The sequence below is a fragment of the Ictidomys tridecemlineatus genome, chromosome 9 (assembly GCF_052094955.1).
Source record: "Ictidomys tridecemlineatus isolate mIctTri1 chromosome 9, mIctTri1.hap1, whole genome shotgun sequence".
In the NCBI taxonomy this organism is placed as follows: Eukaryota; Metazoa; Chordata; class Mammalia; order Rodentia; family Sciuridae; genus Ictidomys; species Ictidomys tridecemlineatus.
Genome location: NC_135485.1, coordinates 32,358,654 through 32,383,286, shown reverse-complemented (window position 1 = coordinate 32,383,286; position 24,633 = coordinate 32,358,654). Strand labels below are relative to the sequence as shown.

The window sequence follows — 24,633 nt, the reverse complement described above, 5'->3', positions numbered from 1 at the left end:
TTCCTTGGTTGGAGATCAGTGTCATGTAGACATCTGAAATGAGCTGCAGACATAGCTGTCCTCATACAAGGATTACATTGCTGAAGAATTTTGTAATGTGTCCAAATATAATAGAAACTTACTGAAGGATTCTCATTCAGATATTATAAGGTAATTCACTATGAAGGTCAAATGACTAGTCAGTCAATTTGTTATTTTTTATTTGGACTTTCAAAAATAATATTGGCTTCAAATAAATGTATAAGCTTAGTGTTAGAGGAACACAACAGGCTTAGGCTTTTAAACCACATTTCTTATATACAGATATTTTGTAACATCCCTGATGGATGGAATACTAGAGATGGAAGACTTGTTTTCCACTCTTCCCTTACAAGGCAGCTTTTTCCTTGTATAGAAATGAGATTTGTAATCATCTTCCTTTGATTCTGCTTCTGCCCAGTGAATCTGTGTGAAAACATTTTATTTTATTTCTGAATGATAGCCTTCTAAGATATTTGAACTCAGCTTCCATTCCTGCTCTTCTGCCATATCGTTTTCTCCCTAAATAAACATCCCCACCTCCTTTGATTGCTCTTTGTTTCATGAAGTTTCCAGATTACTCTCCATTCTGACCACTCTTCCCTCTTCTCTAAATATAGCCTGGTTGGCTCATGTCTCTCTTAAAATATGGCACATAAAACTCAACAGCCTCTTCCAGAAGTAATGGTGATCAGTTCAGAACACAGATCTAGAGAGATCTGTTTTGATTTAGAGTCTGGCCTTTTCATTTGATGTGTAAAATCATTAAACCACAACCCTGACTTATTGACAAACTTTTCCACTATAGAAAATATTAATTTTGTTGGCTATTAGAGTCAAACCTCATGGCTTCTAGGCACAAAGCAAGAACAGATAAGTTCTTTTGGCTTTTGAGAGGTGCATTTGCTTGGCTTTCAAGTATGCTGAATACAAAACTTAACCCAAAAGGTACGACCAGGTAGAATCTCTTGGACAATTTTCCCAGGGGTTTGAAGACCTAATTATCTGAGCAACCTTTAGTTGCCCTTTTCTTTCTCTTGTCATTAAGCACCTACCTAGTGTCAGACACTCCAGGGAACACATTTCATGTGTTATCTTATTTAGTCTTTACAATAGGTCACCTTTACTGAAAACAACCAAATTACAGCCAACCTAGATTGCCTGATTCCAGAGACATACTCTTAACTACCGTGTAGCACTGTCTGCCCTAATGTCATCAGTTTTTGATCCCAAATGGTGTCCTTTTTCCTTCTCAGAATCACAGAATCAATAAATGGACCAAGCCCCAGTTGAGCAATGAAGGAAGGGTTATCTTTGGCAAAGAATGAGGAAGCAGAAAGAAATGCTCACAGATCTATTTCTAGATCTGTTTGGGGCTGGGAATGATAGATACAGTGTAAGAGAAATTAAGGGTAAAAGAAATCAGGGGTATACTAATAAAGGGGATGAATATTCATGGTTATTTTTTTTTCTGGGATCAAGTAGAGATTTTCTAGAAATTCGAGTGCCACCATTTTTCATTCCTTTTATGCTTCTTTCCAGTCACTATCATGGAAACTGTTAACTTTCATGGCACTGGGGGTGTATCATTTAGCATGCAGATAGGATTATAGTGAAGTGAGAGGTTGTCGGGTGGTCTTTCTGGTAGCCACCTTATTAGATCCAACTGGTTTTCATTAGCTCACCTGAAGATGGACTTCTAGCCTACAAGGCATCTGTCTTCAAAGATAAGCAAAATTAGGGAAGAAATTCAATGAGGTCATGTAGGCAGTGCAAAATTAGGATGGGGTGACACTAACTATGAAATATAATAGTCTATACTGAGTGTTTTCAAGAAAATTAAATGGTATAGAAATAACAAGGAATTAAAATGCTTGCCTATAGCTTATCAGTCAAACAGTGACTTATTAAAGTATAAAGATACTCTTAGACAAAGTCTGTCTTTGCACTGCACAAAAGCCAATAGGGATAAATTTTTTAAAAAATTCTAATGTTAGATGTTTCCAATGAACTAATTGTTTCATAATAAAACAAACAAACAAACAAAAAAAGCCAATAAGGAGGTAATAAGAGTTGGTGGGAAAGAAATCAGGTTTATTCAAGTGTAAATACCCTGAGAAGATGCGGGGAATCTCATCACACACACATCCCTAAAAAAAAGAACCTCTTCCACTTTGTAGGGAACTCAGGTAGGTGAAAGGCTCATATAGGGAGGGAGAAGAGATGTAGATACAGTGGACAGGAAGACCACACGCTGGGTGGGGTCTTTGTCATCAAGGGCAAATTTCCTTTTTATTTTGATGAGAAATCACAACTGCACTCAACCTCTTTGTGATCGTTCCTATAATTCTTAGACTTCTTACTTTTCTGAAAGTTAAACATCACCGTAATATACATGTTTGTGTTAGTCTGTGCTCAAGGACTAAAGAATAAGGAGGAGCCTAACACATTCTGATGTTATCCAAAGGTCTGGAGATGTTCTGGGTTTTGTAAATCGGAAGAAAGATTATTTAGCAGTTAACATCTGCATCAGGTAGGCCTGGCGTTCTTGTAGAATTTAGAAAGCAAAGGGAGATGAAGCAACTCTACAAAGGACAACTCCTAAAGGAGCTGTCACCGTCACAGTACTGCTTTCTTTTAAATTTCAACCCAATGCCTTATTACTAGTTGTATTCATTTCTCTGTTTATTTTTTAAGGATCTTGACATGCACTATGAACCCACAGATACTGCTGCTATGGCTCGAACATCTAATCTGAATGAGGAACTTGGCCAGGTAAGTGTTGAATCAGAAGTCAGATTTGGTATAATTTCTGTGGTATGTGACAACTTCAGATGAGGTAACAACTCCTAATTTTCCAATATTTGAATAATCCGCATAGGGACATTTTTAGTACACGTCTAACCATCTTCATTTTCAGTAAGTGAAGTTTTCAACACTATTTAAAGCGGATTCTGTGTTCAAGATAAGGTACTGCACAAACCTAGGCGTGTCCTCAACTTGTAGCCTGATGAGTACAGAAAATGTTAGAATTGTAAAATTGTTCATAACTTTTAACTAGAAAGGAAGGGAAAACTCAAGTTGTGTGAGTTTAGTCAAATAGGAATTTTACGTTTACATTTCATAAGTCATACAATACATGGCTTAATAGAGATGCATTCTGAAAAATGCATTGTTAGCTGATTTTTGTCATTGTGCAAACAACATAGAATGTACTTACACATACTGATGTCTATGTCTCACTAGGCAATATAATCTGGTGGTATCACCATCATATTTGTGGTCCCTTGGTGACTAAAAGACCTTATGGCATACAACTGCATGTGTGTATCTGCTAATCCACTCATGTAAGCTAGCTGCCTGAGATTTTGTTTTCTTATATCATCACCACTTCCAAAATCTTAGTATTTAAATAGCATGCAGGACAGAATTTTTGTTTTTCTTACCAATTCAGATGTTGTATGAAATTAATTGTACAAGCTATCACAGATTCTATAGTTGGTTGTTATTTTGAGAAATGTTGACAGACATCCCAGTACAGTAGTGATACTCTCTAATGAAAATTCAGACCATACTGAGGCATATTTCTCTCTTCCCATAGTATTTTGAATATTTAGATAGTTTTTAGTACCAACATGTGAAAGAATTTATTGCTAAAATATTTTTTAAAAGCTGAATATGCTCTCTGATGTATGTGCAAGAACTAGTCAAATAATAATAATGATAATAATAATGATCATTGTACCCCTACAATGTAACAAAGTTGATTTAAAAATATAAATGGATTTTTTCCCCTCTAAAAAATTTGAAACATTAATGAGAAATTTTAACCTTTTGTTTAGGTTAAATACATATTTTCTGACAAAACTGGGACTCTGACATGCAATGTAATGCAGTTTAAGAAGTGCACTATAGCAGGAGTTGCTTATGGGTGAGTTTTTTCCTCCCTTTAATGAGAATATGATATACACGTTTAATTAATACTAACAGTTTTGTTCTCTTGAGAATTCTTATTAGAGGAGGGCTTCGTTCTTGTTTTTTGTTTGTTTGTTTTAATCTAGAAAGCAGCTGTTTTAATTTCAGGACACACACAGGGTTTGGTATTCTTTTCACTGAGGATGAAATAGGGTGGGTTTTTCAGTGTGTAGGTTTGTAAAAGGGTCTCCATCTGGCCTTGGTAATAAGAAGTAAATATGTTTCCGTTTGCACTGGTGCAGTAAGAGTGCAGCTTGGATGTGATGAGACAATGCAGTCAGGCCTTGGTCAGTTTTCAAGTTAAAACATTGTTGTTTCTCTTTTAGTTATGATTGGTTTTTCTTGTATCATCTCACCTCTTAGCACTTGTAGAGCAATCTAGAATTCTGATGATGCAGAGGAGGTAGGGATATGAACTTTTTTTGTTTTTTTTTTAATCTTTTTTTGTGATACTGGGGATTGTACCCAGTGGTTCTCTACCTCTGAGCTACATCCCCAACCCTTTTTATTTTAAGACAGGGTCTCCCTAAGTTGCAAGGCTTGCCTGGAATTTATAATCCTCCTGCCTCAGCCTCTGAGTCACTGGATGTGAAATTCGTTTTAATCTAGAAGATAATTAATATTAATGAAAGTTTCTTATCATGCTGATAATGTTGTTTAGAACATGCTGGTTGGGCACCCTTTTAATTTATATTTTATTTCTAGGTATGCTTGCCTAAACTGTTCAAACACTTCTCTTAGAAATACTTGTAGAACAATATGAGAAGATTAAATTCTACATTACTTTTTAGACATGATCAAAAATTGAAACACTCTTCTGGTTGGTTGACATTGGTCTGTCATAAAATTTTACAACTATTCTTATCTACAGTGAGGCTGGTAAATAATGATCTCTTAATCGTACAAATGGGTGCTTGTTTTGGGGTTTTCTGGTTCATACCCACCCTTATTCACACTTTATCTCTGAGCAGTAAGCCAATATAAAAAGAGTTGAATTAAAAAAAAATTTGAGCTAAATTTTGAGTTAAAGTTTGGCTTAAAATTACAAATATTTCATGAAAAATTTTAAAGATACATGGTTATTCCTGGATTCAGGGTCTACAAAGAGAAATAGATGGAGGCAGACATGCTTGTTCTTTGGAACAAGAAAGAGTAAAAAGGACTTAAATCTTTGTGTATAAATGAAGTTAAAAGGAGTTGACTGAAGGACTTCTTCACACTTTGAAGACAGGCTGGTGGTCTGAGAGGCATGCTTGCTGTTTCCAGGACTGGATGCTGTCTTTGCATTTTTCCTTTTCATCTGAAGATTTCCTCATCCCCTTAGATCTAAGAAGTTCACCTCACTGCTTTCCTCCAGTTGCTCCTGGAACAGGAGACTTTCAGCCACACTCTTTGGCATCTTGTACTTACACATTCTACCCACAGTAATCCCCAAGATTAGAAACAAAGGCCTAATGTGACTCTTGAGCTTGTCATATTATACATTTGCTGTCAGATTCATGGTGCTGTCTGTTTTTACACAGATTCTATATTCATTCATAGATATTATTTCTACAATGCACCTGTTCCTTGGACTTTACCCAGTTTCCAGTTGAATAAGCGGGTTCTTAGAACTTAGAACTTCATAATTATCAATTGTGAAATTATCAGAGCAGAAAGTTAAAATGAGATCTAGTCTGTCTGCTGCATTTTGTACAGGTTTTTCTCATTCTTGGAACAGGTCTTAAATTACCTGCAGGTAGTAGTTCTCAAGAGCAGTGCTCTTCTTGTATCAGTTGGTATCATTGTTAACAACTGAGAGAACAAGGATGGGTTTGATCAAAGTGTTGTCACATGTAGTTTAAGTTGCCAGTGAAACAAAGTACCTCTTGGGAAAGTAACATTTCTTAATGGTGAGGTGCAGACATGGGCATGGGTTCTAGCATTATCTCTAGTTCATCCTGGGACCCTAGAAAATTTCTCTTCAGGTAATCCTGATGCTTAAAATGTAATGAGGCAGGAAATCACACCGTCTCTAACATCCTTCTCCAGATATAGAGTTTAGAAATAAAAACACAGCACTTCTTTTGTTTGCAAAGTTTAAACTGTATAAAAAATGTGTACATGATTGCTAGCAGTGATTATTTTGTAAAGAGCAATGTGCTCTTTGAATGTTGTAGAATATTTTCAAGAATACCAAAAGCCATGGTGATTAAAACTGGTTGTTAAACTCCTTTGCAAGATTAATGTATTATCTGTGCATTTGCTTTAGGCACACTTAACCCTGACTGAGTTTCTAATTAAGATCCCTGCCCACACATCCTGGTGGACAGTTGGATTGTCAGCATTGTAGAGAGCTGTGGCTATCTGAAGGCTTTGGGGAAACCATGACTTCTGACGAGCTTGTGTACATCAGGGTCACACAGCTCTGTTATCTAATTCTAGCCAATCTCTATTGTTGAAGGATGGGGAGAGTGATTACTGTCAATCATGTTACTGTGGGATTTTCTCTGAGCTCTCTTAGGCCATAGGTACCTACACAGGTTCCCATTTGCCCCATAATAGTATTTAATATGGGAAATTATTAGACACATGCACTTGTAGCCACAGCAGAAGAAAGCAAGTTGTCTATCCTCCCAGGAGATAATAATATAAACTTTCAAACACCAGCCACTGCCTTTGGAGTTACAAGTTTATAGCTCATCCTTTCTTCAGCATGTCTACGGAAGATAAAGCTGTTTTATCCTAGATAGAGTCAAAGGTGAGTCCCATGCATTTAATTAGCTAGAAGGATAAGATATGAAATGTTCAGCTAATTCTGAGAATATCATAATTTTGTCAAAATATTAATGCTTAAAGTAATGCTCTAGAATTTAATTTTAGTAAATTCTTTCTCATGTTGCTTATTTTTGCCCCAAAGTTTGCCCTTTTGGATTCATGATAGGCAGCAAAATAAAAAGATTTGTACACAGTTGCTAGTAATGATTATTTTATAAAGATCAACTTTGTGTTGGGGATGCTTCTGCCTAAACTTACTAGATTATTCCATTAGATCTTTTTTATGGGACAGTTACAGTATGATAATTCGTTCCTAGGTATCAGCACATTTGTATCGTTAAAACGCTTTTTTCTGATTATGCTTTATGTGTGATTAACTTTGCCGTGGTTTTAGCAAACATTGAAGCTACTAAGTTTAAACATTTCTTACTGAATCTGAATGCATTACATAAAATCAGTAAATTCCATGGTGAAGAGGCAAATTGGCTACGCAGTTACAGGATACCTTTGTACACCTGCTTAGCTAACCATAAATCATCATATTCTACTTACTATACTAACTGCCATTCTTTCAGACTCAACTAAAAGTCCATTTTCCTAACATTTTGGAGATCCATCTTTCAGCACTTCCTTTATGGTTTTATGCTCCCAGACGTTCTGTGATTATTTTTCCTTTTTCTGTCCTTCCTCTTGCTTTCTGAAGCCATGTCCCTGAACCTGAGGATTATGGGTGCTCTCCTGATGAATGGTAAGCTGTGTGGACCTTGCTGTCTCATTCATCTCTTTGAAAAGGTTTGCGTTCTGTTGTTTGGTTAGACCCATTTCACCGCACTGCTCATCTAGGTTGGGTGAAAATGCTATGAAGGTTATCTCTTGAAATCTATCACATAGCCTTCATTTTCTGTTGAATAACCTTTATAAGCATTTGATAAACATTTAGATTAATGGTTAGACTTGCTGGAGTTTATGTTATTTATCTATAATAAAGTCTTTAATGATCAATCCCGAGTCTCTGGGCTGTGAACTACCTGATTTCAACTACAGCTCCTAAAGCTTTCCTGGGTTTTTAGCCTAACACTGCCCCCTTCTGGCAATAAGTATCCTCTGCAGAACTGCAAAAAAGTGCTGAAACATCCCAGGCAGTGAAATTTTCTTTTTTATATTGTCCATTATTTTAATATGTCCAGGGGCTATAAAATGAACATTTTTCAATGAAATGTCTGGAACAAATACTGGAAGACTGTGATACCCAGGACTAGAGTGAATTGCAATATAATTAATTTTAGACTTATTAAAGATAGCATTTAGCATTTTGTAGGTTTAATTTGGGTTTGTTTGCTCATTTTACTTTAAAAATTCCATGCCTTTACATTTTCATCTAGGATAATATACATTTTTTATTTATATAATTCATCATGACATGGGAGGAAGTAGAATTTGAAAAAAAAATGGGTTCCTTTAATGCTGGAGACTTTAGAAAATATTAAGGCTTTATAGATGTTTATGTTTTAATTTTCAGATTGTGCTTATATTTTGTGAGTAAACCATATATACAATATGCATTGAAGTCCAAAACCATTAATATTTTTAACCTATGATTTAATTCAGTAAAATGAAAATTTGATTTTAAAAATTTTAGTAAACCCCATACTACCTGGAGTTAATGACAGAAGCAGCTGTTTGACTCATCACAACTCATGAGTCATCACATGCTCATGGCCTGGTGTCATATATTTAACACCTACACACCAATAAATTTTCAGTGCTCTTTAAAATATACTACTATTTGTGAATAATCCAACTTTAATGTTACATAAAAACTGAAGATAATAATGATATTTTAAAAATAAACACTAGGGAAGGCTTTTATCACCTTTATAATAAAGTAAGCTTTATTTTATATATTTGGATTCTTCATCTGTAAAATAATTACCTATAGCCCAGCAAAAATGAAGGAACAAATATTTCTTGAGTTTCCATGTTCTGGGCCATGTCTTTGGATTCCAACTACCCAAGTTCAGATCCTGATTCTACTGGTGCCCTTGAACAAGTTATCTAACTTTGAATGAGTTTCCTCATTTGGAAGAATATGGTGCTAATAGTAGTGACATCTCAGGAAGTTTTAAGGATTAAATGAGTCTGTTTTTAAAACGCTTAGAAAGGTGTTTGGATGCTGTAAGCCCATACTGTGTTAGCTTAGGTGTCTGTCAGTTAAATCCTCATGACATACTTGATGTGGCTATTTTAAAGTTGATAAAATTTGGGCAGAGGACTTAGTAAGTGATTTGCCACCCAATAATATATCCAGAAACCTGGGAGACAGAGTTAAAGCCTGGCTTAGATTGGTTACAAAGTGTATTCTGGTTATATTACAGCCTGTAGATTTTAGAGGACTTTAAAGAATATCTGTTTTTAGAGCACAAGATAGCCTTGCATCTTCAGTCATTTTTATCCCTCTGTTTCACTCAAGTTTTTCCAACCTGGAATTTATTTTAGTAAATATCTTGTGTTTTTAAGCAAGAACAAGTACAGCAGGTAAAATCTAATTGAAGAGAGGAAAGTTAGCACAGGGGTGCACAACCTTGCACATTTCATATTGCCGAGGAAATAAAGATCAAGTCTGATTCTAACTGAATCCTGTGGTCCAGGTATCCAACTGCATCTTCCTGCTGCTGATCTGTAAGAGTATAGATTCCTCTGTAAATAAAAAACTTCAAAATGAATTCCATACTGGTGTTCAACAGTTTTGCCTTCCAATACGGAGTCCACTGAATTCCATGTATAAAACCTATGCTCTGTGCTTAGTGAAATAAGCCAGTCCCAAAACACCAAAGGCCACATGTTCTCTCCAATATGTGGATGCTAACACACAGTAAGGGGTGAGGAGAATAGAAGTTCATTAGATTAGACAAATAGGAGTGAAGGGAAAAGAGGGGGGATGGGAATAGGAAAGACAATGGAATGAATAAACATATGTAACTTTCCTATGTTCCCCTATAAATACACAACCAGTGTAACTCCACATCATGTGCAATCACAAGAATGGGATCAAAATTGGAATGGATTGCACTCCATGTATGTACAATATGTCAGAATACACCCTACTGTCTTGTATATCTACAAACAACAAGTTTTTAAAAAATATATACACTGTATTAATTTTGCTGAATCAGCATTCACCCCAAAAAAGGTCCAGTTAAACACATATTTAACACTTAAATATATATAGATTCCATACTTACATCTAGTCAAGTTTCAAGACAAACCTGTAATATATTAACACTTTTGAACACATTCTATTGACACTAAGGATAAGTGAATGGTGACTATCTCTACTGTCTTAAACATATTAATTTAAATGGTTTACAGAGATAAAATCATATCCTAACCAATGGCTTCTTACTCCAAAATAAGTATTATTTTATTATTATTGCCAAGTACCATCAACTAGCATGTAACCAGCCTCACAGATTAATTCCTTTCTATTAAAAGGCTGCCACTCAAAATATCATGCTAAGCAAAAAAAGCCAATCTCAAAAAACCAGCGACCGAATGTTTTCTCTGATAAGTGGATACTAATCCATATGGGGTGAGGCGGTACATGGGATAAGTGGAGGAACTTTGGATAGGGCACAGGGGAAGGGGGAGGAGGTAAAAGGATAGGAAAGATGTGAAATGAGACAGACATCATTACTCTAGGTACTGTGTGATTGCACTAATGGTGTGACTCTACTTCGTGCACAACCAGAGAAGTGAAAATTTTTTCATTTGTGCACAGTGAACCAAAGAGCTTTCTACTCTCATGTATAACTGATTCGAACTAATAAATAAATAATTTTTTAAAAGGCTGCCATTCTCTGAATTGATAGTATCAATATTTTTGAGATTACAGAAAAACAACTTTTATTTGCAGCATCTGTGTAGTTTTAAGATATGTTGATTTTCCAAAACTACATAATTTTCACAACCATTTTTCTCCTTTTATAACTTTTATTGTGGAAAAATTTAAGCATAAGCAAAGATAGAAAATATGTCCATCGTTTGCTCCCATAGCGTGCACCCAAGACCAGCTTCAATCCCTCTGTGCCCTCTCCCCCAATACTATTTTGAAGCAAATCCTAGATCTTATTTTGGTTTTCTGAACTGTTTAGTGTGTGTATGTATATATATATATAGTTGCACATTATTCTTGTGATTTTTTTTTAAGCTGAGGATGAGTCTCCAGATGATCACCTCTGTGCTTCATCATTTCACTGTGGTTTTTAGCATTATCTCAGTATCAGCAGATAGTACTATTTTCCTATTCATTTGTTTTCTCACTTTAGCCTATAATTATGTTTGGAGTGAGTGGTATTTATTCTGCTGAAAAAGCTAGACTCACTAAAACATTCTGCCAGGTGTGACTGTGTAATAATGAGATCTAACACATCTAAATTAGCATTAGTCTTCAAAGTAGTCCTCTTGGCAGGTAATTTATTTATTCCAGTGATGCAGCCTTTCACAGAATGCTTTTTTGGAAATCCTCTTTTGTAATTGCCTTCAGAAATACTTTGAGTCACACCGAAAACTGGGACTCATTACTTTGGTCAGAACCAATGTCTACCAAAAATACTATTGAATTTAATCACCTGTACATATTTATGGACTTGACTCCGACTCTGAATAACAAATTTATTGCTAAAAATTAAATCTCCCAACCAGGAATTTTGGTTTGGAAGCAGTAGTGACATTGAAAAGCATGGAATGCTGACCCTCTCAAGGATAGAGACCCAAACAGCAGAAGCTAGGGTAGGAGGTTGGGGTTTCTGCAGTTTAGGGGAAGAGGTACATCCCCCAGGTCTTAGAGGGTGCTGACTGGAGCTTAGCTATAGTTCGCCATGCTCATGGCCTTGGAGAACTGCCACCTGCCTGACAATGAGCTCCACTGAGCACTATCATAAGGTAATCATGCACCTTAGATGTTAGTGTAACCAGTGACCAGTCCAGACCTGGTGGAATGACATGAATGTGGTCTTCATGCAGAGATTTATATGTGGCTCAGCCTAAGAGAAATGCCTGGGCTTGCAAGAGTCTTACTGCCTGGTGTTGGAAATCTCTCTGCCCAGTAGTGCACATTGGTTTCTTCTGTGTGGAGCAACTAAAAGAGAAATTCAATAAATCTATCTTAAAATCCTGTAGCTTTGTGCTTTTGTCCATGGTTCAGCCCTTCCCATGGTGTATACCTTGGCATCGGTGGCCCTGAAGCAGGACCGTGGACAAAGTTGTTGACTCTGGGTCTCATGATGAATTTGGAAATGTGCCTTCCAGGCTGGCTTGGGGCACAGCACACTCCAGTCCCAGTGCACACCTGACCACTGCAGTTCCCACCTCAGCAGTCGTCCTGCAGGTGGCTGGATGAAAAAGCAGATGCACATTCACCTGTTGATGTGGCTTGGCTGCTGACAACCAGCTGTCTCTTCACTCCTGTACTTAATTACATTAAACCAAGAAAAATGATTTTTAGCATCCTTGTCTCAGATTGTGTGTATGTCCAAATTTTGCAGTGTTACCCAGTGAGAAAATGGCCATCAATGGCTCCTTACTCTCTATCCATATTATAATTAAACACATTTACAACAAATTAAAGGAGCAAATGAAAACTCAGGACTTGCATTTTGTCAGCCTAAACCTTGGCTAGAGAATTCTAGTTTTTTAAAATATGAAGGTATTCAGGCTGTGTTGAAAGTTGTATATTTTTGCCTGGACAATGCAGAGTATGGCCATCATCTCCTAAAGAAAGAAGTTTCCTATATGTACATTTTTGTCTGGTTAATTGCAATTCTCTTGACTCGGGACATTTGGAATGAATTTGAAGTTGGTCACTGTTTGCTTTTGGAGTGTGCAAACACGTGCTCAGCCAGCAGGACCCATTCTCGTGGTATATCTGGGCTGCCATGCCTGCTCCCTGCTCACATGCAAGTGCTGAATTTCATTTGAAAAACAAACATTTATATTCCATGCATGTGTGATTATGTCAGATTGAACCCCAGTATTATGTATGACTATAGTGCACTACTGAAAACCAAAAAATATCCAGACAACCACAAAAATCCCAGTTCTTCACAGTCACACTGCCTGTCCTTGTATTGCTGTGTATGGTGTGTATCGACATTGAGTGTATGTGGTGGGCACGTCTATATTTCAGTTGGCTTACATGGATTTTGTTCTTGTTTTTTTTCCTTTTAATTTGATTTTTAAGTTCATAACACATTAATGTGTTACAAATTCAAAAGGTATAAAAAGGAAAATTCCCCCCCTTTCCTGTCCTCCATTTTCACTTCTAAAGATAAGCAGTATGATTAATTTCAAGTTTATCCCTCCAGACCTGTTCTATGAATATATATTATTTCTTCACTTTTTAAATGTTTTTCTCATGCTTTTACAAAAAGCGAAGCATATTGTACACAGTTTTGTACCAGCTTTTCATTTGACAGTGTTTCATTGAGTTGTATTACCAATCTACATTCTTACCAGTGATAGGCTTCACGGCTTTTTCACAATTGCAACGGCACAGTTGTCAAACTTTATTTTTTGCCATGTTGATAAACTTAAATTTCACTTCTCTCATGATGAAGTGAGATGGAATAGAGGCTTTATAGCTGCTTATATTTTCTGCTTTGTGAGCTGTGTTTGTTGTCTTGCTCCTTGTTTTACTGCAATATTGATTTTTTTAAAATGAAAGAAGTTATTACTTCATGGAAATTTGCCCTTATTGTGTACGTTGAAAGGGTTTTTTTGCCCCCAGTTTGTTATTTGGCTTTTGACTTTGCTTGCATTAGTTTTTGCTCTGTGAAAATATTTACTGTTAAACAGTTGTGTTTATCCGCTTGTTTTCTGAACTATGTATGAAACCTAAGCCTTTCCCACTCCTGAGTTTTTGGGGTTTTTTTCTCCATGTCTTTAGTGCTTATATTAAATCATTGGTCCATCCAGGGTTTATTTTGATTTTAAGATGAAAAGTACAGCTCCAATCTTTTATTTCTTCATTTTTCCTTTTATCTTTTGGGTTTCATGTTGATATGAATTTTAAATTTGAAAACCTTCAGAGTCTGCACTGTCACATAGGAAGATGAGTATTACCGGTTAGGCCATCTGCATTTTTGTATGAACTGGAAATAATTATTTTCCACATATTGTAGCTTTTGAATCAGGCTGCAAAAAGTTTCAGATGACATGTCGATTACATGCTCATCGTTCTCCTTTTTCTACTCTGTCACTGAGCTACATCCCTAGCTTTTTTTTTTTTTTTTTTTTTTTAAGACAGGGTCTGACTAAATTACCCAGGCTGACCTTGCGCTTGAGATCATCCTGCCTCAGTGTCCCAATAGCTGGGATCAGAGATGTGTGCCTGTGCACCTGGCTGTTATTTTTACTTTTAATGTAGTTCTTTTTTTTTTTTGAATTTTAACATTTATTTATTTTTTCTTAGTTCTCGGTGGACACAACATCTTTGTTGGTATGTGGTGCTGCTGAGGATCGAACCCGGGCCGCACGCATGCTAGGCGAGCGCGCTACCGCTTGAGCCACATCCCCAGCCCCAATGTAGTTCTTATTTTTAAATGACAGGAGCTTCCTAAATTTTATTATTTACTTTGTACTAAAAGTGAGCATTTGGTAATATTTCTGAGCACGTTGATGAGTATGTGCCAAACCAGACTATCTGATCAGAGGCTGATGTCTGTGGGTCTTGAGAAGGAAGCACTTTCTGGGAGAGGAGATCTTAGTTAATATCACCCATGTTGGAGGACTTCTTTGGGGAGCAGACAATGTGAGTAAAATATTTCCATAGCATATCTAGAGTTACTCAGTGATAAATTCATTTGAAAGTCATATCAATTATGGCAACTGGGACTTATAAAATGAGAGAATTATTGGTGAGATTAATAAGCCATAGTTTCAGATTTGTAAAGATTTTTAGTCTGGAATTATTTGGAAGGAAAATAGATTTCCTCAATGTAAGATGTGACTATGAATATTATTTGACTTTCCAATTTCTCTGACAAATAAAGTAGGAGAATATAACTATGAACCATTAACAAATACGTATGGTAAAACTTTATAAAGCCTTAAGTAGTAAACTGTTTTTAGTAAGTGATAATATTTGTAGGAGAAACATGCTAGTTTTTCTGTCTACCAAATGATAAGTCATTTAAAAAATCTTAGCTTTTTTCTTCCACCTCCATCTGTAAAACTAAAGCAGTAGAAACAATAATAGTTGTAATTGTTCATTTTGCTTCCTAGGGATATTTTGAGAGTCCTAAACTAATATGTTAACAAAGATATTGTAATTTTGAGAACTTTCTTAATAGGCATGTAAATAAAGATGTGTCTTCTTATAAACATTCCAACTTCCTTGGTTATTGGAAGAAATGTATTTCATTGGAGATACTGTGTATGTCTATTTAAAATTCTTTTTTTTTTCAGTGATTTCTCCTTTTTAATTTTTTGGCTTTAAAATGTGAATGTCATGATATTTGACACACTAGCATGGATAAAACTCTTTGTAGTCTATAAAAAAAATGTTATTAAAATCTTTCTAAATTGTAATTACTTATTACCAGAGACATTTCTTTTTCTTAGTAATTTCTGAAATTTTCTCCTGTGCTCAAAAGCTCAGATGTATGTATTTCACTATACATTTTAAATTATACTCTTTTTTTAAACATTGCCATTTAAATGTTTCTTGTTTTTCATTTGAATCTCTTATATGGAGTGGCCATGAGAAAGGTAACACTGCCTCTGATCCAAAGATAGCCACAACACAAAAAATTCTAAACACTTTTATGATTTGACTTCCTCATATGTATGGAATAAATGTGATATGCCCATAAATATTTGTTCATATATTTGCTAATGAAAGATGTTGATGTAATCAGTTAACAGTTTATTGTTCATGTTTTAATGTTTTACATAATAGTCCTGGAGTGTTTGTCACTGTAAATAAAGATTTCTCATACAGATAAAATGAAATAATTATCTTTATAGCAACTTCATTAATAATTAGGATTCTAGAGAAAGGAATATATTGTGGAAACAGAAGAAATTCTGGGTATTATAGCAGTTTTCTTTCTTATGTTTTTAAACTAATTTTTAAATTTCATGTGGCTACAATATAATTTGATTCCAAGAAAATGAACTCTGAAGCATTATTTTTTCCTTACACTGCAGATGTCTGTCACATTTTAGAGTGCTTGTGTAGGTTTTATGACATAATCCTGAAATCTGTGATGTCTTATTTAGAAACTCAGTCCAAATTACACTTAATTAAGTTAAGGGTTTGTTGGAATAGCAGTTTACTTAAAAAATGAGGTCCAAATAGATCAGTGGGCTAATGGAAATCAACCAGGTTTGCTTTATTTTTCCCCCTCTTCAGGCAGAGCTCTCAGTTGGGAGATGAAAAAACATTTAATGATTCATCATTGCTGGAAAATCTCCAAAATAATCATGTAAGCAACATGAAACAATTATCTTTTTTCGTTAATGCATGAAAACTAGTAAGTGTTCCTCAACTGTCTTGTGTCTTTATATTTTTTTGAACTTTCATAATCATTTTAAATAATTGCCAAAAATCTCATATTGCAAAATTCTTTTTACATGGCTAATGTGAATTCTCGGTAATTGGAAATTTAATTTTAATATTATCATTTGTCAGTGTTCTTTTTTTTTGAAAGTGTTTAATTTTAAATAATTATGGAACCTTGAGTGGAATAACTTACTAATATTAACAATTTCAAAATGTCTATAGAGGAATTACTCAATATCATAAACTAGTGTCAAATCTACACTAGGAACTCCAGAGCCTGCCTGGACCCAGTGTGAACATCCTGCTTAAGAAGTTATTGACAGGGCTGGGGCTGGGGCTGGGGCTCAGTGGTAGAGCGCTTGCCTAGCACATGTGAGGCACTGGGTTTGATCCTCAGGACCACATAAAATAATATTTTTATTTTTTAAACATGTTTTTAAAATTATTGCTGCTTATTCAGATTCCACCAGATTAGCCTGTAGATACTCCTGGAATTTAAACTTGTCCTCACTGGCTCAGGTTCAATCATGAGACAGTTGAAACACTGGGTGTCTAGCACCGGAAGGCTCACATCTGCTCCTGGGTAGAGAGAGCCCTGGGTGTTCACAGGGGTATTTCTGTATCATTTTTTTCTTAAGTGGGCCTTCAGCGACATATTATTCTCAGGATCCACCAAGCCTGGACCTAGGCCACCTCTTCCCTCTTGTGTTCTCAGTGAATTGTGTTGTCACCTGTCTTGTCATTCTGAAACTGAAAGTTTGCCTTTGCTACCTCCTCCTCTGTCCACGTCCAGATCTCCTGAGTCCTGAAGCCCTCATCAGGACTAACACCTAGCGTGTATCCCAGATGCCTGCTTCAGCGCTCTCACAGTCTCACCACCCATCCAGCCACCAGCATCCCCTCCATGGGTTACAGCTGTGACCCCGCCCCCCAAACCTGTCTCCTTGTTTGCATCTTCACTCCTAATGGTTGTTGCACAGGACAAGCTAACAGGATGATCTAGTCCCTCCCTTTGAGCTCCTTTTCCTTCCTCTCTACTCGGGCCATAGTGGCCTTCTTTTATTTTCTGAAACACCTCATTCTTGCCTTCTTTAGGAACTTTTCAGTTATATGCCATTCCTATTTGATGGAAGTCACTTGACTCAGTTCTTGGTGAGACGGAAACCTCACCTGCTTAGACATCTCCTTGTCTTAATGACTAACTCTCCCAAGTCGCCATTCATGGTATTTGCTCTTCAGAATCCTTAACACACTACCAATAAATAGTACTTGTGTATTACATTCTGTCTCCCCACAGGGCTAAGCTTCACATGGCTGGGACCCTGCGTGCTTGATCCACTTTTTTAGATTGAACAGTTTTTTCAAATAATGTTCTCATTTATCACTTCGCTTTTTTTGTTTTGTTTTGTTTATTTTTTTCCCCAAGGGCATAGAGCTTTGTTTTTCCTTTATTGATCTGAATGACATTTTTCTTCATTAGAAACCAGTAAGATGTTTAATTTTAGATCCTGTCTTGTTTTCTCCTATACACTATCAGCTCCTTGAAGAAAATAATCCATTTTCAGTCTTCCTCAAGCCATTAAAAGTCCACTCTACTGGGGAGTTGCTTTAAAAAAAAAAAAAAAAAAACTTAGTAAACTATCAGTAAGGTTAAGGTTACCATTTTTGGAGAGGGTGCGAAGTTTTATGAAATCCCTCATCATCATTATCCCAACCCAAAGTAGGATTAGATGCCTGAAACTTAAAACTGATCAGGAATTACAGCCAGGTAAGTGAATATTTTAGAATTTCTCTCCTCCTAGTACAAATTCATCCTTTTTTTATTTTTTTACTATATTATTTCTATTTGACCACACAAAGTTGTCTTGTATAAATATTTAGAAAGTGAATGAGGAAGTACAAGAATGAATAAATTGAGTTAAAAACATGTTTCCTTCATAATAGATATTGGCTATAAATCCACAACCCTGATTATTAATAGATTAATATGAAATAATACTTCTGTCATTAGTGTCAAATGTTTAAGTGAAAATAAATTATGTACTTCTCTCTTGCAGCCAACAGCCCCTATCATATGTGAGTTTCTTACAATGATGGCTGTCTGCCACACAGCGGTGCCAGAGCGGGAAGGTGACAAGATCATTTATCAAGCCGCATCTCCAGGTACAAGTAAAGTGATCATGAATATTTTTTTTCTGTGGAAAATTGTTCTGAAATCTGGGATTATATAAATAAAATCAATTTTGTCTGAAAAAGTAGGATTACCAAATTGTGCTTTTTAGATAAAAATTGTCATTTACTAATTAGAAAAACCTTGGCTGCCAGGCTTCATTGTGTGTGTGTGTGTGTGTGTGTGTGTGTGTGTGTGTGTTTGAAACATACATCTTTGTATATGTAATATGTTGATGTATAACATGCATTACATGGGAATTTGAATAAGTAAAATACAAGTACTTTTCTATAAACATGTATTTTCCCTTTATAAATATTAATCAGATTGTATTGTACATAGGCAGTCAGAAAAAAAGAAGATCTCTGTGCCTAAAATAGTGATGTACAAGGCTTTAGAACACAAATGTTGCTGTTTTCTTTTGAAAATGATAGTCAGAAGGCTTGCTTTGTATTTACTTAGGTGAAGAAACTTTTATTCATGTAAAAGGATCCTATAAAATATGTATTAGCACAATTACTAATATTATTTTGGCTTAATTTTAGACCACCTTTCAATTTAAAATTGGGTGCCTAATCAATTTGATAATTGTAAAAGTTTTAGAAAAAAAATGAACACCCTTTGGAGAACTCTTCGTGTTTAAAACTTTATTCTAAATAAACATCTATGCTGTGTAGAGTGAACGAGATTCCTAAAAAGGATAAAAAGATACCACATCTCACATGGTTAGAATAGAACCTCGATGAATATTTTCTCATCCTACACCCTCCCCAGCAATGCAAGGGGTTTACAACATAGAAATGAAAGTAGTTAATATATAATAAAGCATTCATTAATTTTACACTATTTAAATTGAATCCTCAGTTAGTAGTATTAGTTTTTCTACATTCAACTCTTTAGAAGGAAAATGCTAAATATTGTGTGTGTGTGTGTGTCTGTGTGTGTGTGCGCGCGCGCACTGGGGTTTAACTCAAGGATGCTGGACCACAGAGCCACATTCCCAGCCCTATTTTGTATTTAGAGACAGGGTCTCATTGAGTTCTTTGAGCCTCGCCATTGCTGAGGCTGGCTTTGAACTCAGGATCCTCCTGTCTCAGCCTCCAGCTGGGATTACAGGCATGCGTCACCATACCCAGCAATGAAATTTTTAAAAGACAGTTTTGTGCCATTCATTTGGAGAACATTGTTCTGGAGAATATGCTAGACTAAGGGATACAGTTATCATTTTTATGTATGGGATTAACAATGAGACTTACTATTCAGAAACCTGATGCTGGGGTATATGTCTCAGATACTTTCCATCATTCTCCTCCTTTGGCATTGTCATGGAACTTAAAAAGAAATGGATTGCAGCAATAGGGACCAACGTGAAAAGAATTTTAACTGAAAAAAAATTGCATCATGTGAATTTTTTTGTTATGTTTGGGGTAACTTTTCCATCACTTATTGCTTTTACCTGTTCTGAAACAGATGAGGGGGCTCTGGTCAGAGCAGCCAAGCAATTGAATTTTGTTTTCACTGGAAGAACACCTGACTCGGTCATTATCGATTCAGTAAGTTATTTATGTTTTAAGTTTCTTTTTAACCAAACTAATGCATATGCATAGCTTCAATGATAAGATAATAAAGTCATAATAAAATGGAAGTTTCCCACACCAAAAGGAAACATTTTCTGTTCTTTCATCTATTTGTTTAAGCATTTATACATCCAGTACTTTCAAAAAGCATTATTAATAATATGTTTCATAACAGGTATATATTCTTCAACATTAGACACATCTACTGATTTTCCGTTAACAGGATTTCTCTCTTCCTCCATTTTTGCCTATCCTTCCCTGAATTTCTAACATTGTCATAATTATTAAATTTCTGATGAAATAAATATTCAGGACTAATTTTTAATGAGCAGATATGTTACAAAAGATAATGCATATCTGGCCAGTAAGCACATGAGAAAATACTGCTAGTCGTCAGGAAAATGCAAAACTACAGTATTAGGCCCCTGCACTCCTACCAAGAAGGTGAAAATTAAAAATATCCATAGCACCAAGGGTGAATGAGAGTGTAGAGCAAGTGGATGATAAAATCCATTGGGAAAACCATTTAAGAGTTTCCTAAAAAAAAAAAAGACCAGTTTTTTAAATGAGCACCTAACTCAGCACACGTACTCAGATACCCAGAGGAAATGCAAGTTGACATCCTCAAAACGACTTGGAAAGGAATCTTCATTGTTTTACTCATAGTAGCTAATAGCTGAAAGAAACCAAATGCTCATCAGTAGGAGAATGGATAAACCAACTGTGATATATTCCTACACTGCTAATATCTAAACAATAAAAAGGAATGTTATCAATTCATCAACAGCGTGGCTAAATCTGAAAAACATTATGCTGAGCAAAAAAAGAAGAAGAAGAAAAGCCAGACACAAAGGAGTGCATCCTTTTTAATTTCATTTATATGCAGCTGGAGATCAGGCAGAAGTGATTAATGGTGATAGAATTTGGAACAGTGGTTGCTACAGGCAGAGAGAAGATTGATTGGGAACAGGCTCAAGGGAATTTATGGGTTGGTGGAAATGTTTCGAGTCTTGATCACAGTGGTGTTTACACAGAGTACAACTTTGTCAAACTATGTAATTTTTTTAACTGTACTTTGAAGATACATGCATTTTATTGAATATAAATTGTATCTCATTTTACCAATAGTCATAGCTGAACATTATTGTATTCAATATTTTCTTTTACTTTTGTACTTCTTTATACAAAATTATTTCCTAAGAATAATTTTTCCTTTATTACCTAAAGATAAATCTCCTACCTTTTGTTTTTGTTTTGTTTTTGGGGGTAGTGAGGATTGAACCCATACGTGCTCTACCACTGAGCCACATCCCCAATCCATTTTATATTTTATTTTGAGATAGGGTCTCCCTATGTGGCTTAAGGCCTCACTAAGTTGCTGAGGCTGGCCTCAACCTTGCTCTCCTCCTGCCTCAGCCACTTGAGTTGCTGGAATTACAGACGTGTGCCACAATACCTGATACCTTCTTTTTTTCTTAATTTTCTCAATTGCTTCATTTTCTTTCTATTACTAATTTACTTAATTTTCTTTTTTTCTTAATTATTTCATTTCTTTCTACTACTCATTGTTCTCTATACTTTTACAATACAGTCCCACCAGATAATCTGTCTATTGGCAACTCTTGCCTCCTATTTTGGTTGGTTGTTCAAAGGCCTTCTTCTAGGGCACATGGAATTCCTTTTGATTTTCTCCTGTTTTTGACTCCTTCCATTAACCTGAAAATAAGTTCATATTTCAGGAAAATAAATTGTGTAGTCATTTTTATGACAGAACTTTGTGACCGGTGATTATTTCTAAGAAACTTAAGATATTTCCAACTCTGTGTAATCATATATCTCTTACTTTTATAGCTGGGGCAGGAAGAAAGATATGAATTGCTCAATGTGCTGGAGTTCACCAGGTAAAACTTCTCCTCTGTGATTTTTCTGGATAAAATAAATTGCTATTCATTTTTACTTCTTCCTTTTTAAATAACTAGAAGGTATGCTTTTTAATTTAAATTTGTTTAGGCAAAACATTAACTCAAAATCTTTAGTACATTTTTAATTATCTGTAGGTAAATCATAAACTGCTTTCTTCAGAATATTGCAATGGTAGTAATTAAAAAATTGTTTAAAATATAACTAAATCACCAGTCTAGGACCTAGGGCCAGGAGTCTGATAGCTAGTGTGTGAGTCAGTTTTTCATTCCTATAACAAATACCAGAGATAATCAACTTATAAAGAGAAAAGGTTTACATCAGCTCACAGTTCTCAAGGTTTCAATGTGCAGTTCTACAACACTGCTGCTTTAAGCCTATGTTGAGGCAGCACACCATGGTGGGAGGGTATGGTAGACCAAAACTGCTCACCCCAAGGCCAGGGTGTAAAAGAGGAGGTGAAGACAGGGATGGGATTACACACCCTCAATGAGCTAAAGATCTTGCATTAAGCCTCACCTTATGAAGTCTGCAGCACTTACCAGCAGCATCTTACTGGGTACTAAGGCTCCAACACATGGGCCCTTGGGGGACCTTCAAGATCCAATCTATGTCACTTAGTGATCTGGAAACATAGGAAGAGTCACCAAGATTTCTGTGGAGTAATTGGAGTCAGGAAGCAATCATCCTAATTGTGAGCTCATTATATCTAATTGTCCTTGGGATTTCAAAAACCATATGTATATCTCTGTGAGGTGTAAGCCACATACCATCTAGTTAGAAAAGAAGAAAAAGCAAAGGGATTGTTCTACTGATTTTATTTCTTAAGGTCAAATAATAGAGTCCTTTAGTTTTAGTAAGGCCTTTAGTAAGGCCTCTCTGTACAAGTTTCCCAACCACCCTACATTCCTGGGACCAGGTAGTCCTTAGCTACAGGATCTTTAAAAAGATTGCATAGCCACCTGCAGGACACTTCAAAACATCAAACCCATGAGGTAGTAGAGCTGTCATTCAAGGAAATAAGTGCCTACCTTTTTTCAAGAATTTTCTCCTATATAAGACAAGCTCATATACTACCTTTGAGAGATGTTTCCTTTTCTGTGCCAACTTTGGTTGCTATTTCAATTGGTAGTGATCCCATGCCCGTGGTTCATAACAAAAGCAATGGGGTCTGTATTAATTAATCTAGCACTATATTAATCAAAGATTGTTTTCTTATATACTCTGAAAGGCTCAAAGGAAAATAAATAAGAAGTTGGATAATTAACTAGAATAGAGTATTTCCAAATGTATTCCTCATCTTTTTCTTTTTATGTTAAAGTGACTGTTTTCCTAACCCTACTATTATAAGTAGTATGTTAATTGGCTCTTAGGTACGTCTTTTAAACACACACTTAGAAAGTACTATGCTAAATGCCATAAAGCAAGGCTAGGGATTTCAGGTCTTTGAGAATACTACAATAAGGGCAGACTTAAGATCAGAAGTGAGAAAAGTGAATATGATGCTGTTAGTCTTGTGAAAACTGGTGGTAGTGTAGACCAGGATGATGGTGGTGAAATTAAAGGGAAGTTGATGGCACCCATATACCTTTTAAAGGAAGGTCAGTAGGACTTTGCCATGGGTCGGATATGGAAGGCAGAGAGGGAAAGGTCAGGGCTTCTGGCATGAGCAGTGAAGAGAAGTTCTGTTTACATGGATGATAGAAACAGAAGAGAAATTGATGTGGACATTAAGATGTCTGGGATGAAACATCTTAATGTTTAGGTTTTAGATGCCTGTGAGACACACAAACGGACGTGTCAGATCAGCAGTTGGATGTAAGTGCCTAAAACCTATGAGAGAGAAAGCCTGTGGCTGAAAGGCCGTGTGGCAGTCATTGGTGTAGAAGTGATATTTAAAGCCATGAAAGTGAATGGGATCGCCTAGAGAGCACACATAAGAGCCCAAGAGAAAATGGAAGGCTGATGACCGAGCCATGAGTAATTCTAACTGTGAAGGGTTAGGAAAAGAGGAATCAACAAAGGAGAATGCTTAATTGTTAAAGTCAGGGAGGACAAAGAGAATAATAGCACAAGAAGAGCAGTTCAAGCTCACATGGACATCTCTGTCAGAGACTGCTTCAAGCTTAGATGAGGGGAAGGTCAAAGTGTTCATCGAATGTGACTGTCCATTGGTGTGGTGAGGAGGGAAGCAAAAAGTGAAAGACAGGAATGAAGGAAGGGGAGGGCAGTGGAGGTGGTTCAGAGGTGGTGACGGTTCAGAGGAGTTGACCTGTGAAGACCAGTGAAGAAAGAGTTGAAAGGGCGTGTGACTCAATGGAAGAGTGCTGGTTGGGGGGGAGTTCTGTAGGGCGGGGTGTAGAGTTTAACTACTGACCAGCAGGGTGCAGCTTTGAAGAAGAGGCAGATTCACAGGAGTGAGATTCCTGCAAAAGTGAGGTGAAAGGTGGTTCACACACACACAGAAGAGGCCTCTGATAAGAGAAGAAATATTTCCTCCATCATATTGGGGAAATAATGGAGAAGATTTGGTGCACACCTAGACAGAAATGGAGGCTTTAATGACATAAAGAAAAGGGGTTTCTTGTTTGACGTTCCAAAGTAAATTCCAAAAATTTAAAGAGTCTGGAGTGAGGAGGGAACATAAGACTTGG

General features: G+C 36.1%; 1 protein-coding gene across 4 annotated transcripts in view; it reads left to right on the top strand.

Annotated features, from left to right (window-relative positions):
- Atp8a1 (ATPase phospholipid transporting 8A1) overlaps positions 1 to 24,633 on the top strand; it is a 213,943-nt gene that overhangs the window by 72,266 nt on the left and 117,044 nt on the right. For 2 of the 4 annotated variants that reach the window (XM_005319953.4, XM_005319954.4), the window contains exons 13-19: positions 2,716 to 2,793; positions 3,861 to 3,949; positions 7,454 to 7,498; positions 16,163 to 16,235; positions 18,370 to 18,475; positions 19,953 to 20,035; positions 21,911 to 21,960. In XM_005319953.4, coding sequence (XP_005320010.2) covers positions 2,716 to 2,793; positions 3,861 to 3,949; positions 7,454 to 7,498; positions 16,163 to 16,235; positions 18,370 to 18,475; positions 19,953 to 20,035; positions 21,911 to 21,960 — 524 coding nt within the window. The remainder of the gene's footprint in view (positions 1 to 2,715; positions 2,794 to 3,860; positions 3,950 to 7,453; positions 7,499 to 16,162; positions 16,236 to 18,369; positions 18,476 to 19,952; positions 20,036 to 21,910; positions 21,961 to 24,633) is intronic. The other 2 variants (XM_040292494.2, XM_005319955.4) reach the window with 1 other exon arrangement.